General features: G+C 39.3%; 2 protein-coding genes across 8 annotated transcripts in view; one reads left to right on the forward strand and one right to left on the reverse strand.

The window, feature by feature from the left end:
* Positions 1-371: 371 nt before the first annotated feature.
* Positions 372-5769, reverse strand: idi1 (isopentenyl-diphosphate delta isomerase 1). 3 transcript variants are annotated; one of them, XM_006634428.3, is made up of 5 exons: positions 5370-5769; positions 4714-4874; positions 3765-3857; positions 2751-2881; positions 372-791 (listed from the first exon to the last, which is right to left on the reverse strand). In XM_006634428.3, exons 1-5 carry the CDS (start codon positions 5519-5521, stop codon positions 474-476), a joined length of 855 nt encoding a protein of 284 aa, XP_006634491.3. In that variant the 5' UTR covers positions 5522-5769; the 3' UTR covers positions 372-473. The 3 variants fall into 3 exon arrangements, with proteins under 3 accessions (XP_006634491.3, XP_015210394.2, XP_015210395.2); XM_015354908.2 differs by having other exon boundaries at positions 5290-5374; XM_015354909.2 differs by lacking the exon at positions 5370-5769 and adding an exon at positions 5255-5340.
* A 5501-nt stretch (positions 5770-11270) lies between these two features.
* Positions 11271-14278, forward strand: part of wdr37 (WD repeat domain 37) — a 47933-nt gene continuing 44925 nt past the window's right edge. For 2 of the 5 annotated variants that reach the window (XM_015354854.2, XM_006634427.3), the window contains exon 1: positions 11275-11744. The gene's annotated coding sequence lies outside the window, so the exon portion shown is untranslated. Of the gene's footprint in view, positions 11745-11813; positions 12013-14278 lie in introns of those variants that run through there. The other 3 variants (XM_015354850.2, XM_015354852.2, XM_015354851.2) reach the window with 3 other exon arrangements.

A 14278-nucleotide genomic window follows, 5' to 3' on the forward strand; every position in this document is an offset into this window, starting at 1 on the left:
ACCTAGTTGTGGAGAGACACTACCTTGTAGGTCATGTAGAGTACTGTAAATTTATCCAATACATTTATGAGCTCTAATTAAAGCAAAGCAATCACCTTAACAGAGGGATAATACAGCACTTGTATTACACACTTAATTTAATATAATTTACTTGGTAACTTTTTCCCTGTAATGAATTCCATTCAGAAGCTTACACTTAAATGTAGCTTCCCTCATTTAAAGGAATACAGCTTCTAAACTTTTTACCTAACAATGCGTAAATAACATCTTATCAAGGAAGAAATGCACATAGTAAGCAACACTGCAGTAGGAAGAGAAGTACTCAGTGGCTCAGGTATACATAAAATGATCAAACCAGTATTAGAAATGTGTGCATTTTTCTAGAACTTTTATTTTCTGTACTCTATTTCTACAAAAAGTCATATGTGCAAAGGCAGGTTCTGTACAATTAGAAACACTGGTGCTCTTTCATTTTACAACCTATGAATTTTGTCATGATCCATGAACTGCTTTAATTTGTGTAAGTTGTCCCACCACTCAAACAGAAATGTCTCTGCAATAAGACTGAACCAGGGGGTGATCTTCAGCTTGCTGTTCTTTGCCTTCTTCAGCATATCTCTCAACTCCTCCTTAGTTACATAGCAGTGACTTTTGATTTCATTGGGATCAGGGCTGAGCTCCACATCCTTCTGCATAAACAAAATGTAGTCGATCTCATGCTCTCCCCAGATTCCGTCAGACTGGGCCTTGTAATGGATCCTGGTCAGATAGGTCATTTCTTCAGGTGGTACCTGCCAAAATTAAAATCTATCATGAAATCATTTAGTAAAGTGTTATTTGTAATAGACCAATTTGTTCTCTCATGGTTACTTTACGATCTCAGAAGTGAAAACAGTACTAGTCAAAACGTGGATGGAAGGCATCCACTAGTGCCATCTCAGAGATGAAAACGGCCCTAACATCCTCTGGCATTTAAGATACCATGGTGCTTTACAAAAAAAAAAGTAAGATTCTAAACCAGGTGTCCAAGATGTTTCTGACTTTTCACATTTGAACTGAACAGATTATATATGATTTAACTTATGAAACAGCTTTGTATCCTTCAAGATGAAGCGTGCTTTATGTCAGCGTCACACTACAGGACTAGACACGACTTCTAGTCGGAGAGCATGTCAAATTTAACGACTGTAGTTGCTGAATCTCACTGCCTTTTCTGTCCTAGAGGGTGTCGAATTATACAGGAATACAGGATTCCCTCATGACTTTTCATCACGGTTTCAAATCTTGGATTGCACCACGATAGTACTGCGAGGTTGCCTCATTCTGGCAGTCAATCCATGTGAAACACACCGGAATATGAAGAGGAGCACCACACGAAATTAAACAAACATGGAGAACAAGCACGTAAACATCTTGAAAAATGTAACACAGGCCTTCTTTTCCACAAATAAACACCTTCAAAAATAATTCTTCTTTATAGAACAAATTTACAAAAATAAAACACCTTTATAAGAAATATTGTAAAAAAAATAGTATTGCGCTATAACGTGTAATATAATGGGCACAGTCTGATTGTCGTAAGAGTTGTAGGGGCTGTTAAGAGCGCTATGACTGAGTCGTTTGGGGTGCCATACTACACAACTGACGGTAATGGGCGCGCGCTGCAACTTTCTACAACTTGCTGTGATTTTCTTACGATTATGTAAGTGAAGGTTATGACTAAAAATTGTAGGAAAAGTCCTGTAGTGTGAGGCTGGCATTCTAAACACAAGGCACTTTTTACATATGTATCTATACCAAAACTAGTTAATTTTCTGAAAGTCAATTTAATATGCCGAGTTCTCTTATTTTTGTTACATCCACCTGATTTAAAATTGCCAGCTGAATGTGTTTCATGCATCAGATTGCAACTCTAAACCCTGTGACCGCACACAGGAGAGAATAAGGAGGAGCCAGACTCCTACTGTGATATTTCTCTTTTAGCACATTGTGGGTAACACAGCCCTATACTGGAGGTTCAGCGCTGACTGGAGCAGAGGTCCATCCCTCATCAACAGCACTGCATGTTTGCAAATGCCTGGGAGGCTGCACTGTGTTGCTGTGAGATCCCTGACCAAATTAACACAACCTCTCCCCCGCAGCATTTAACCAACTGCACCCCACCACTTGGGCAATCCTGGTTACGGTCAGCTAGTAACTTGATCCAGGCTCACAGCTGGGATCCTAGAGCTCAGTGTGCATTTGGGTGAATGTCTTTACCAGCTGAGCCACCTTGAAAGCCTACCTTGATTTTGTAATAAACATTTAATTCAGCATTTAATCTACATTACTAAACCGTTTTACAAGATTTAAAAAATGGTGGGCATTGAAGTTGAGGTGATCAGATTTACACACCCCAACAATCTGATCATCAAGGATGGCCAGACTAACACAGAATGTGTCTGGCTGGGAACCTTTTCACTGGGTCTAGTATTCCATTGTTCACTCACTGTGCAATTAGATGAGCAGCTTGCCCACAGTACCCATTATTCCTCCAAAGTCCATAATGTGACATCCAGTATGCCCTCAATGTGTCAGGACACATAAATCCAGGCTCTTCTACTATTAACTCCACAGAGTTCTAAGATACACATTTACTTTTGCAAATTTTGAACTGTTACAGTGATTCTCGTGTGAATAGTAATGAACTAGAAAGAAATGGTAGAGTCATCACCTACTTTAAACTGCCCACCTTCTCGAATCACTGTTACCTGCTCAATGGGGATTCCTAGTTCAGCTTGTAGCCTCCGCTGTGCTGCCTGCCTGACTCCAATAGCATCTTGCTCTTCCAGTTCCCGAGGCGTATGAAGAGGGTGACTGCAGCACGTGTTTGTGAAACAGCCTGCACATAACACAACAGCCTCGTAACGCAGGTCTACCAAGTGACTTTTTTTTTGCCGCCAAAATATGATTGTAAAGTTGTAACCAAATTGTCAAACATTGAGTATAAACAAAATGAGGAAGACGGGCTGCTTTTAGGTTCCGTATGCTGATGCATGAAGCAGGTGCTTCTCCAAATATGGACTGAGTGCAGAAACAGGAACCATATGTCTATTCAAGCAAGCAGATCAATTAAAGCTAATTAGTACTGGTGATTAAGACCTCGCTTGGATATATAAAAAAAAAAACACAAACGGAGATCTCCAAGAGTTGAGAACCTCAGTTTTATAGAGTTTTCCTAAAGGGGTTAAAAAAACAACACTCCAAGTCTTAAGGTTCTAAAATGTTAAGTAAGGCTTACTTTCCCGGTTTATATTTTGCAAAGTTATAGGCATTTAGGCTACGGAAAACTTGTTTTAAGCAGTATCTAAAGCCAATTACCACAGAACTGCCTAAGATAAGATCACTTTATTGGCTATATACAATTTCTTGTATTAGGGAATTTATCCGGTAGATCTGTTACCCTACACATTGAGTAATGTCCATATTGTTTAGGGATATTTCAGTAGCATACTTGGGCACTGCTTTGGAAATGTTGCCACCTACTAGTCCACGAATACCACTTACAGCCAGCAACCTGGCTTTTCTTAGAGGAATCTCATTTCACAATATTGACCAGGCACAGCCTTCTTTTACTTCTGAGATATAAGGAAATTGAGTTAAAAGGTAGTGTATTTAAACACATTCAACTCTATGGTATTCCTTGTAAGCAACTGTTCTTTCCTTACACCCTTGAGTTGGATGCATCTACAGATCAGAATCATGGATTTAAATGAAAACGGCACCTGGAAAAGTGATCTTTGCATCAGATCTTTGCTGCAGCAGAAGCTTTTCCTCACTGTTGAACAGGAACACACTGAATGCTCTGTGAAGAAGACCTAGGGAAAAAAATAATTCATGTATGATGTGTATTTCTGAAAACCTTTTGTTTCTTAAACTCCTAAGTGAAATAAAAAACATCAAGTAAGTAAACGTGACTAACTTTTTAATTTATTTTTTAATTAAAGGTTTAATTTTCTCATAATGTTTGCTCCCTGACCTTACCTTAAGTTCATCATCATCTAAACACCACTTAAGTTCACACTCCAGTAACTAAGCAATAACTGACATATTCGTGACTTTGAAGATCTGTTAAGGCCATCAAGGCATAGAAACGTATTTTCAGCTACAAAGGGTAGTTAGAAGGTCCAGTGTTCACATAAACGTATGAGCACTTTGTTTAAAGAGGAAATTTTCCACTGGAGACCTTTCTATCTTTAAGGGTTCCCAGTGAGATCCAGAAAAAAAGATGCAATTATTGCTCCATGAGTGTATAATGCAGTGTCTCTGCATTATACAATGAAAATGGTAACAGAGCAGGTGGGGGTCTAAATAGTTTATATTTAACTGCAAAAATGTGTCCAATAATTGGAATTAGGAAACTTCTGGATTCTGCTGTTAATGCTTATTATCACTTGGCGTAGGTATTCAGTATGCATATATGTACTGTAACTAGATGAGCGTATATTCAATATATAACAAGCGTGATACTGATTTTAAATGCGCACCGCTTGCAACCTGTTTAGCATGTGAAATAATGTGGTGACGATGACAGTGACCGAGAATCGCACGCAGATAGCAAACAACTATAACTATATATAAGGAAACTCCTTAAGTGTGAGCTTAATCGTTTGTTTTTTTGCAGAGCAGTTCGTATTAAAAGGTTGAGAATGATTAAATAAAAAAAGAATATACCTTTATCAATATTAGAGTTGAGGTGGCAGTTTTTCTTGGTATCCGCTCCAATCTTCCGGTCGTTTTCATCAATAAGGATGCACATCTCGGACAGAAGCTGTACCTGCTTCTCGTCCAGGTTATCTGTGCTAATTTCCGGCATTCCCAATCCTCCAAAACCTCTGAAAACACGGAAACACGGCGTTTTTCTTACACATTTCTGAACACAGTGCTCAAAACTTCACCGTATCCTTAAACGCGCAGACCTGATGATGTTGAAGGCGTGTTTTATTTTATATACAACGTGAGCCGAGGAAAGCTGTGTGCCACTTTCTATTTCTAAAGCTGGATTCAGCTGCGTCTATGCTAATGTCTGATCAGAGATACCTATACAAGATTGAAAGGGGAAAAATCTTAAATAACCTTTGTAATGATCAAAACAGGTCGAATGAAAACATGTATTCACATCCCAGTCACCGCAGAGTTACTGTCATAGGCACCATAAAATAAAATCACGACTGGCGTACTCCAGAAGAAAATTGATTTAAACAACAGTACTTACAGCATTGTCCAAGGAGAAAAAAAAAAGAGATTTACCGAGTGCTCAGGAAGGTGGCTAGACTCAGAATTGCACAATTGCCTGCGTGCTCAACGCTCAAACTTTCATACTTCATTACCTCGAGAAGGAATTAACGGCAACAGCTGGCAGCCCACCGAACACGCCCGCTGCTCCTCCGCTTTCCCGGACCCGCAGCGTGCCGATCGGCTTCGCGGCAGCAGGACCCTCGCAGGGCACCATCCTCAGCGCCGCCCACAGGCAGCGTCGCATCGCCAGACCCGGAGAGACACCAATCACGCAGAACGAGCCCCCCAACACGCCATCAGACCACACTCGCCTGCGCGTCGGGTCGGGCCGCGCACGGTTTGGGCCGTTTTGGCTCGGCAGAGGAAATTAAAACAGACCCGTTGACTAATGCGCGGCACTGTTCTAGAAAGGAACCGGTGAAACGCAAGTTATAGCTAACGCGGTGGGCTGAATATCGGAAGTGGATACAGTAGCTTCGGTCGGTCCACTTCACTGGCACCGCCTATATTCATAACGCAAGATCCGATCCCACTGAGCGACTTGCTCATTGGTGGAGGAAGGGAACTGCTGTTTTGCAGTAGCTCAGTGTGTAGTGTTTGCCAGATCTTTCAAGTTTTGCAAAAACGTTGGCATTTGATTAAACATTCTTCTTCTTTCTTTCGCTATAATACAATTTAAAATTAAAAGATGCCTTTTTTAAAAATTAAATCACCTGACTGCGTGATACAACTTTCCTTCCCCTTCCATTCTACTGTTGACAATGCTATCGCCCTAAAGTATATGGACTGCATGTTTGTACTGTTTCATGATTATTATCAATGTTATTTGTACAGTACGTGCTGTTCTGACGTTGTCGCCGTGGATTATGCTGGTTATAGAGGTCAAGGAGACTTAGTTTTGCAGATCGGTATAGGTTTTGTATTCAACTTTTATTTTTTTCAAAAACATAAACGGGTTTTCATAAACGTTATCACACTATTGCGCCAAATTGGCTTGGCATTTAAAAGTGCCGCCCGTATAAGTGTACACTTGAATTACCATAGCATCAAATACAACATACTATATAGGCAGTACCAAAATGCATGAATAAAACAGAATCTATTATGTTTTTCATTTGGTTGTACAAGAATCTAATGCCTCAGATAAAGTGTGCCAGCTTTCAGTTAAAGTTAGAAAGCCTTTAATTTGTGACCTTGTTAAATAAGATAACAAGGCAGACTATTCTTTCACATTAAAGTCAACTTTATGGATGATGAAAATTCTTATTGCATTTAATAATGACATAACATGTATTTGTATACATTTTATTATAACTATTAAAATATTAAAAATAACAAAATGCTATTTTAATACATTGTTTCTCAAGTCTAACACTTCAGAGTAAACAGCTTTCATCACAGATGTACAGCTTATGTTGCTTCTAACAGTATCCATATCACTGCCAGCCTGTGACTTTCTCAATAGACCCCCTGCGGATGACAAATGTTAACCAGCGTAATGAATTTACCTGTGCCACGTCTGTTCAATAAAACAACAATGCACTTGCCATTTTTTCTCATTTGTCCTGATAACAAATTTGTGAATTTGTTGCAGTTATAAATGGTACAATACATTTCTTTTCGGTGCTCAGTATGTTCAAGTGTGCTTTTCCCCTTTCTTCTTTTAAATTCCAATTGATTTGACCATTTTGTACCTTTATTTTGTAACTGAAACGCAAACATTCACTAGCAAAGCTAGTATTGAAAACTCAGGCCCCATGTGTATATCCACGAAGCTACTGGCACTGGACGGCAACTCACTTGGTAATTCTGACATGTAGGACTTAATAGTAGAATCCCTTAAGAGATGGGGAGCACTTCACTGGTCTTGTCATAAGGTGAGAATTGGGGGATTGGGGTGCTGACATGTCATTGGGATTTTCAAGTGGGGGCACCTTCCATCATCAATGTGTTGTTGATGAGGGCACAACACCTCCAGAAGGCTCAACAGAGGTTTTGGGCTCCCAGAACTCCCCACCTCTATGTCCGTCCAGCCTTTTCACAACTTACTTTGGGGCACAGCAGGGGTTTCTCCTCTTCAGCCAGAGCCATTGGCTACCTCTTTCTGCAGCTTCTGAAACAGCCCAGATAGACTTGCCACAGATTCCAGGCTCCTTCAGCAGCCTGGTGGTGGATGTTGCAAAACATCCTCTGGTCTACTGGGCAGACCCACACTTTTCTACATCATTCTGCTTCAGCTGCTAACTTGTCATACGGTAGCTTCTTCCTCTCATATGCCTCATTCACCAGAGCCTCCCAGGGCACCGTCAGTTTAACAAAGTAGACAAGACATAGAGAGTTGGACTGGTTGGTATCAACAATTCTGATGGGGCCTACATCTGCCAACATCTTCCATTCCCGGCCTGTGTTGAATTGTCTATATTCTTGCTTTTGAGAGAGCATCTGACCTTTCATTCTTTCATGGGTTAAAGCAATTTGGCGAGATGTCTTTGCTGCTAAAGGAGGTAAGGAGTTGTCCTTTTTATCTCTAGTAATGCAACTGGGTACTAAAGTAATATATCTACACAAGAAGGTTTGGCCACTAACTATAGTTAACTTCACAGCTGCTCTGAAAAGAAACGAAACTGTAAAAAGGAGCAGGAAAAAAGCAGTGTAAGAGGTAAGATCAGGACCTCCTTTAAAAAATGATTAATTATGTTATTGGAGTATTGTTATTCCAGCATCAGGTAAGTCTGTCTGCAGCATGGTTGTGCTCTCTACATGAGGAAAACAAGGAGTTAAACTGACACTAAAATGTCATTCCAGTCACGAACACAGGCCTATGGTACACAATAGAAATCATTTCCACATTGAACATATATTAAGCAATATACTAGTTTAAAATGGTCATTTATTGGCATTGTTTATAGCCTTTTGATATTGCTTATGGTTATTGTCGACATGAATAACACAGGAGGTGCCTGAATTGTGTGCCGAATTATAAATTGTAATGTAAAATATCTCATTTAACTGATTCTCTATTCTTGATATTGGTACGGTACCCATAAATATCATTCAGGGATTTCACACATAATTGCTTGCCATGGATGATGACAGATTAGAAATGAGAGAGCAATGATAGATGACAGCGAGAAGATTGTTTTTAGAAGACCTCATTTTTCAGGAACGTAATAGAAAGTCTGCTAATAGATGAGTCCATAATGTCCTTCACAGGAGAAACCTCTAACAAATTCTGATACATTCATTTACTTTAGGTGCTGAGAAATGTATTTCCGAAATAAGAATTGTCTGGAATCAGGCAACCCTACCCAATGTGGTGTAATTTATTAACTTTGTTATTTACTACATTATTTACTATAGCTCCTTTCAGATATTGATAATATAGTTTCATTTACTTGCATGCAGATATGCTGAGAGTAATTTACTGATAAAAAATAAGGTTTCAAGATAGAGGGTGGCAATTTGGCCAATGTAGTCTGCATGGCAGTTAATAGTTAAGGATCTTATCCAGCTTTTTCTTGAAAGAAGCCAGGGTATCAGCCTTAGCAACATGGCCAAACAGCTAGTTTTATACTCTCACAGCCCTTAGGATGAAGAAATGCCTCCTGTGCTAGGTTTTAAATGCACTTCCACATATAGATCACATTGTGCCCCGTGGCTCATACTTTACAGTTCATTCATTCACCCATTTTCTGTCCACTTTACCCAACATGGGGTAGTGTCAGAGAGAGAGTCAACACATGGGTGCAAGGCAGGGTGCATTCTGGATGGGAGACCAGTCCATTGCAGGGCACACACAGTCAGAAACACACTCACACCAGGGGCAATTTACTCAGAAGCCAATCAATCTACTGGTACTGTATGTCTTTGACCTGTGGAAGCGCCTGGAGGACCTGTCATTATTTTTTTGTCCAGAGTGTGAAGATCCAGAGTGAAACAGCATCCCTCCCTGCAGACAATCTTTGAAAAATCCATAATCAAACAGGGAGGAAAAATTATATCAGATCCTTCCCTCATCCTCAACTCTGAATATCAACTTCTTCCTTCTGGCAAACGTTTTAGGGTTTCCAAATGTAAGTCAAACGGATACAAACATTCCTTTGGTCCACTATCCATTAAAACTGTCAATGCAAATGTCAAGGATAAACACAATTTTGACTCTTACAACCCACTTTGAGCAAGTGCAATATGTTTTGTGATGTGGTATACATTTTAAATGTTGTTATGTGTAATAATGTACATGTACAGTAGAATGATGTGCAATGTTTTTCTAATTTTTTTGTAATATAATAATGTGCAGTGTTTTTCTTTCTTCTCCTTTTTTTTTGTTTGCACTCTATTTAAATGTACAGGAGTGCTGGGTGTCCATAACAAATTTCCCTCAGGGGACAATAACATTTTATCTTATCTTATTTCTTTGATTTCTTGCTAATTGTGAAGTAAACAGATCTTTATCATCCCATTCTTTTTCCTTTTTATACATCTCTTCCCTATGCAGCTTGTTGTGTTGGATTGATATGTACAGATTATAGATACTCATTTAAAACCCAGATAGGTGACATGCTGTGGATGTTAATCTTAATCTAAATTGCCCTGTGATGTTATATATGAAAAATTACATTGCATCCATCTACAAGAAAAATGTCAAACTGTTTGGATTCCAGAATTACTTCTCAGTACTTTTTCACTGCTAACCTCTTTATGGTGACAACCATCTAATTTCCTAAAGGTGTGACAGACATAAAACATATTTTGTGTCAGAGGTTCCATGAAATATTAAATATTTTTCTCTGTACTTAATAATGATGATCTCACACAGATTCAGTGAAAATACTTTAAATTTAGCCTTTGCAGAATTATCGAGGGACTAGAGTTTAGTTAAACAACAACTGAAGATTAAAGAGGTACCTAGAACTATCTGATGGGAAACATATGAAACTGAGTAATTATAGCAATATCAATTACAGGTTTTAAATTTTACACTTATGTAATTGGGTTCTTCACATACCACACTGATTACTTTCATCTGCTCATAGATAAACCTACCAAATAATTATCTTCAGACACAGAAAGGTTTTCACACTAGCTCATCAGAAATTGCAATATGAATACTTCACCATGTAATGGAAACAGATTGTTTGAGTAAAAGTAGAAATAATGTCTCCCTTAAGAGTGAGCTTTTAAATGTATTAAACAATTCAATCTTTTTTTTCTCTTTGCATCAGCATCCTATTATTACCTTCCTGACAAAGATTATTGGTCTAAAATAATCTGTACTTTTTCAAAGGATAGTCAGGAAATTTTCAGTAAACTAAATCTTAATCATGTGATTTCTATTACTGTTGAGGACAACTAGTATGGCCTTTAGTTCTGACCACTCAGAACTGCAGCTGGATTAAATATTAGGTAAGAAGCAAAATTACAACTATACCAGAGGATTTGAATAGGGGAATTTCCAATTAAATTTAAACCCCTTTTCTCATCTAACAAACTAACAAAATTAGTTAGTCCACCCCAAACATATTATATCTAGGACTGGTTTGAAATGACCTGATTTGCACTAGGTCTGGTCCATCTTTTCTAAATTAAAATTAGGCCGACCAAGATCTGCTCATGCTAAGCAGGACCTATGAAAATACTGCTTTGTGTTAAATATCCTGTGTAGTTGTATTGTCTGAAAATTATTTGAAATGTTATTGTTATTTTCGGTGCGATTAGTAATCGTTATGATAATGTGATGAATGAAGGTGAGATCAAATCCAGACAATCCGAAATATATTAAAATGTAATTCAAATTATTTCACTGAAGTGCAGACTATTAATGAAGAAAACAAACGCTGCATCGCTCATTGCCCTGTAGCAAGGATACTGTATTTGTTCTTCACACTAGCGCCCTCTGGAAACAGTACATTTGGAGAGCGTGTTGCAGCTCCTTGTTAACGTGCTGCCCTGAGTGGCTCATCCCATTTCTAGTGAACCCGGAGCTATTCTTTCAAACTCTTTACACGGAAGAGCATCGAAGGCACACGATCCGCTGCAGCAAAGCACTTGCACAAGTTCCGCATCTAACCAAACCTGACTGGTCTCTCGCGGGGGGTGAAAGCTGGCGGAAGCAGTGTTCCTGACAGGTTGCAACTCGAAATAAGCAACGCCTTGCGACACACAGGAGGCGGCCTTTAGCGTTTTGCAACTGCCCTGTAGCCTGCCGAGAAGCCGTCCTTTAACCCCAGCTATTGTGGGTGCCCGGATGCTGCGAGGGCATGTTATTTTGACAGCAGAGGAAAAGAAGCGTCAACAAGAATCCCGGCAGGAAACCAAGCGGAAAAGAGGGGTGCTGGAGGGAGGGGGGGAGGACCATTCCAGGTTTTTTCTGGAAGATGGTCACTCGAAAGACGCACTCTCTCCCTTTATCCTCCTCCAGATGAGCGAGCAGCGAAGGGCGCTTGTGTAGCCAGACGCTCTTTAATGTGAGTAAAGACGCGTACTGCCCGTGTCTCCTTTTTGTCGCTGCAGCCGAGCCCGCCTAGTTAGGATTTGGGAAGTTGCGGGCTTTACGTGGCCTTCGGTGTGATACGATGTTATAATAACACAAGAGGCGGCCGCATTTTCATTTTAGGTCTTCTGATTATCTTTTTTTTAAAAAAACAAAACAACGATGTTTATCATTTGGGCACAGTGGACCTCTCGCTTGGTCTGTTTCACTGAAACCGTTCGTTTCGCCTGGTTTGTAAGTGGGTAAGGATCATGCTCATTAAGAAACGGGTAAATAAAAGTAGAGTTGCTGTATTTTGAATCTAAAACGATACAACTGTAAAATAATCATGCAATGTGTACTTATATATATATATTTCAAGTCGATCGAAATTCTTAAACATTACAAACATTACAGCGTGCAGCGTCATATTACGTTACATACATTCAGTTATTGGATATAAACACCGAGTCATTCAAAGATATTACAGTGAAGCCTTATCGTATTTATACTAGTGCCATTGTTTTGCTTTAATTTATATCTGGTCGATAAGTGGCCTTGCCATACTTTATTAATACCGACTTGTTCGTTTAGCTTACTGTATAAGTATGCAATTTGGTTTCAGAAAAAAACCGCACGCCTTACTGTAAAAAAAAACTCTTACCGGAAGCCAGATTTTAAAATGTATTCGGTTATCTTAAAATTTCTGCGGTTTTGTTATTGAAAAACGTGGTGGATTTGCTTTGATTTCGTTCTATGGTAAGGTCATTCCCTGCACACTAGCAGAGTCCAATTGTAATTAAATGCATCGTATCTGTTCTTTTCAGGCAAAGCATTTTTCCATTTAGCTTTGTGCATAACCAAAGGTAGAGGATTTAATTACAAATCTTGGCTTCGCACTGTTGTGATTGCTGCTCTGCTGGTACGTCCTTTGCTGTCGCCGCTCCCAGACCCAGACCTTGAGGGGGAGCACTAAATTAAAGATAGACACTGGAAAGAGTTACTGCATCGTCATGCCTGGTGACAACCTTGAAGCAACTTCGTCGCATTGCTGTATAGGGTTTCTACTCCACGACAGCTTTCCAGGGCCCTTTCGTTGAACTGGAACTCTTTAGTTGGGTGATTGACGTTGTAATTAAGAATACTCTTTTTTTTAAACTCATCTTTCAAACTGGCTTTAAACCTTAAGCCATAAGTAACTTATTTTTCAGTGTCTTGACTTGTAGCTTTTCCTTTCCTCCTGATCTGCCTCGGGTCGGGTGAACAAATAGAAGAAAGAAAAAAATGGAAATGTGTACCTGTTTAGTAATGGGAATACCATCATTGTGTGTTTTCAGATTTTTTTAAAAAATGTTTCTTCTGGCTGCTAAACATGACCGTACTTTCTGTCTAATTTACACTTTATACCGTTTGTATGAGTGTTAAGGCGTTATCACTAAAATCAAAAGCTCATTTTTTTTTTAGTAGCTTGAATTACAGGCCCGGGAGATACAGCTGAATGATGTGGGAGATGTACCCATAAAGACGAGCAGTACACACTTAGATGGGGCCACATGTGTCCTGGAAGAAACTCGTTAACAGGCAGGAAGTACATTGGTGGGTCATGAGGATTTGTTTCAGAAACATACTTTCAGTCGCTCTTTTCTTGATGATTTAGAAAAACCTCAGAAAAGCTGTCCTGTTGCTCTGTGCTAGTGGTGATATAGAAATAAGCCTCAGCACTACCCTTGGTCTGCACATATTATGTGTGGATTGCACTAATATCATTAAGGCTGTCTAGTGTCATTAAGGCTGGCGGTTGAGGTTTACCGATCCCGACGATCTCACCCAGACGTTTCTTGAAAGAAGCCCCGGTTGCTACTTCAACAACATGGCTGGTCAGCTCATTGCAGACTCCCACAGCCCTAAAAAATACAGCTCACCTGTTCCCTGACTGCGAATTGAACCTGGACTGCAGCATGTGTGAACGCAAAATTCTAACTACTAGATCACTAGGGAGTCATGTTAACAATAATCTTCTTAGTTGACGTTGTGGGTTTCATGATTATGCAGCATGGACGGACTTAAACTTGTGTATTATTTCTTTATAATGATAATGACAGATTGTGGCATATGGTAAAATGCCTGCTTAATTCATCACTAATTTTGCTTAACTCTTTAGAGCCAGTATAGTTAATCTTGTCTTCCTTTTCATGCTTCTTGGAAATTGACTGTGCTGCTGAAATATACACATTTTTTATACTCCGCTTATATGTAATTTTCATTTAGCGGAGACCTTTTGTGTAAGCGGAATGATGTCTCAGAATCCCAAAGATAGCAGCAACTAAGTTGGTGTATCGGAGTGATCTAAAGGAGTTGGGATGAGAAATCATAAGCTGTTCGAATAAAAAATATTGTATAGTGCAATATGCATCACTTGCAATTAATCAGATGAAGTGCAAGATTGTTGGTGCACAAACAAGAAAAAAAATCCTAATCATGGGTGAAGAAATAAGATGTTGCTGTAGTAGATGACGAGTAGTGTGGCGC

This window comes from Lepisosteus oculatus, chromosome 6, assembly GCF_040954835.1.
Source record: "Lepisosteus oculatus isolate fLepOcu1 chromosome 6, fLepOcu1.hap2, whole genome shotgun sequence".
Classification (NCBI taxonomy): Eukaryota; Metazoa; Chordata; class Actinopteri; order Semionotiformes; family Lepisosteidae; genus Lepisosteus; species Lepisosteus oculatus.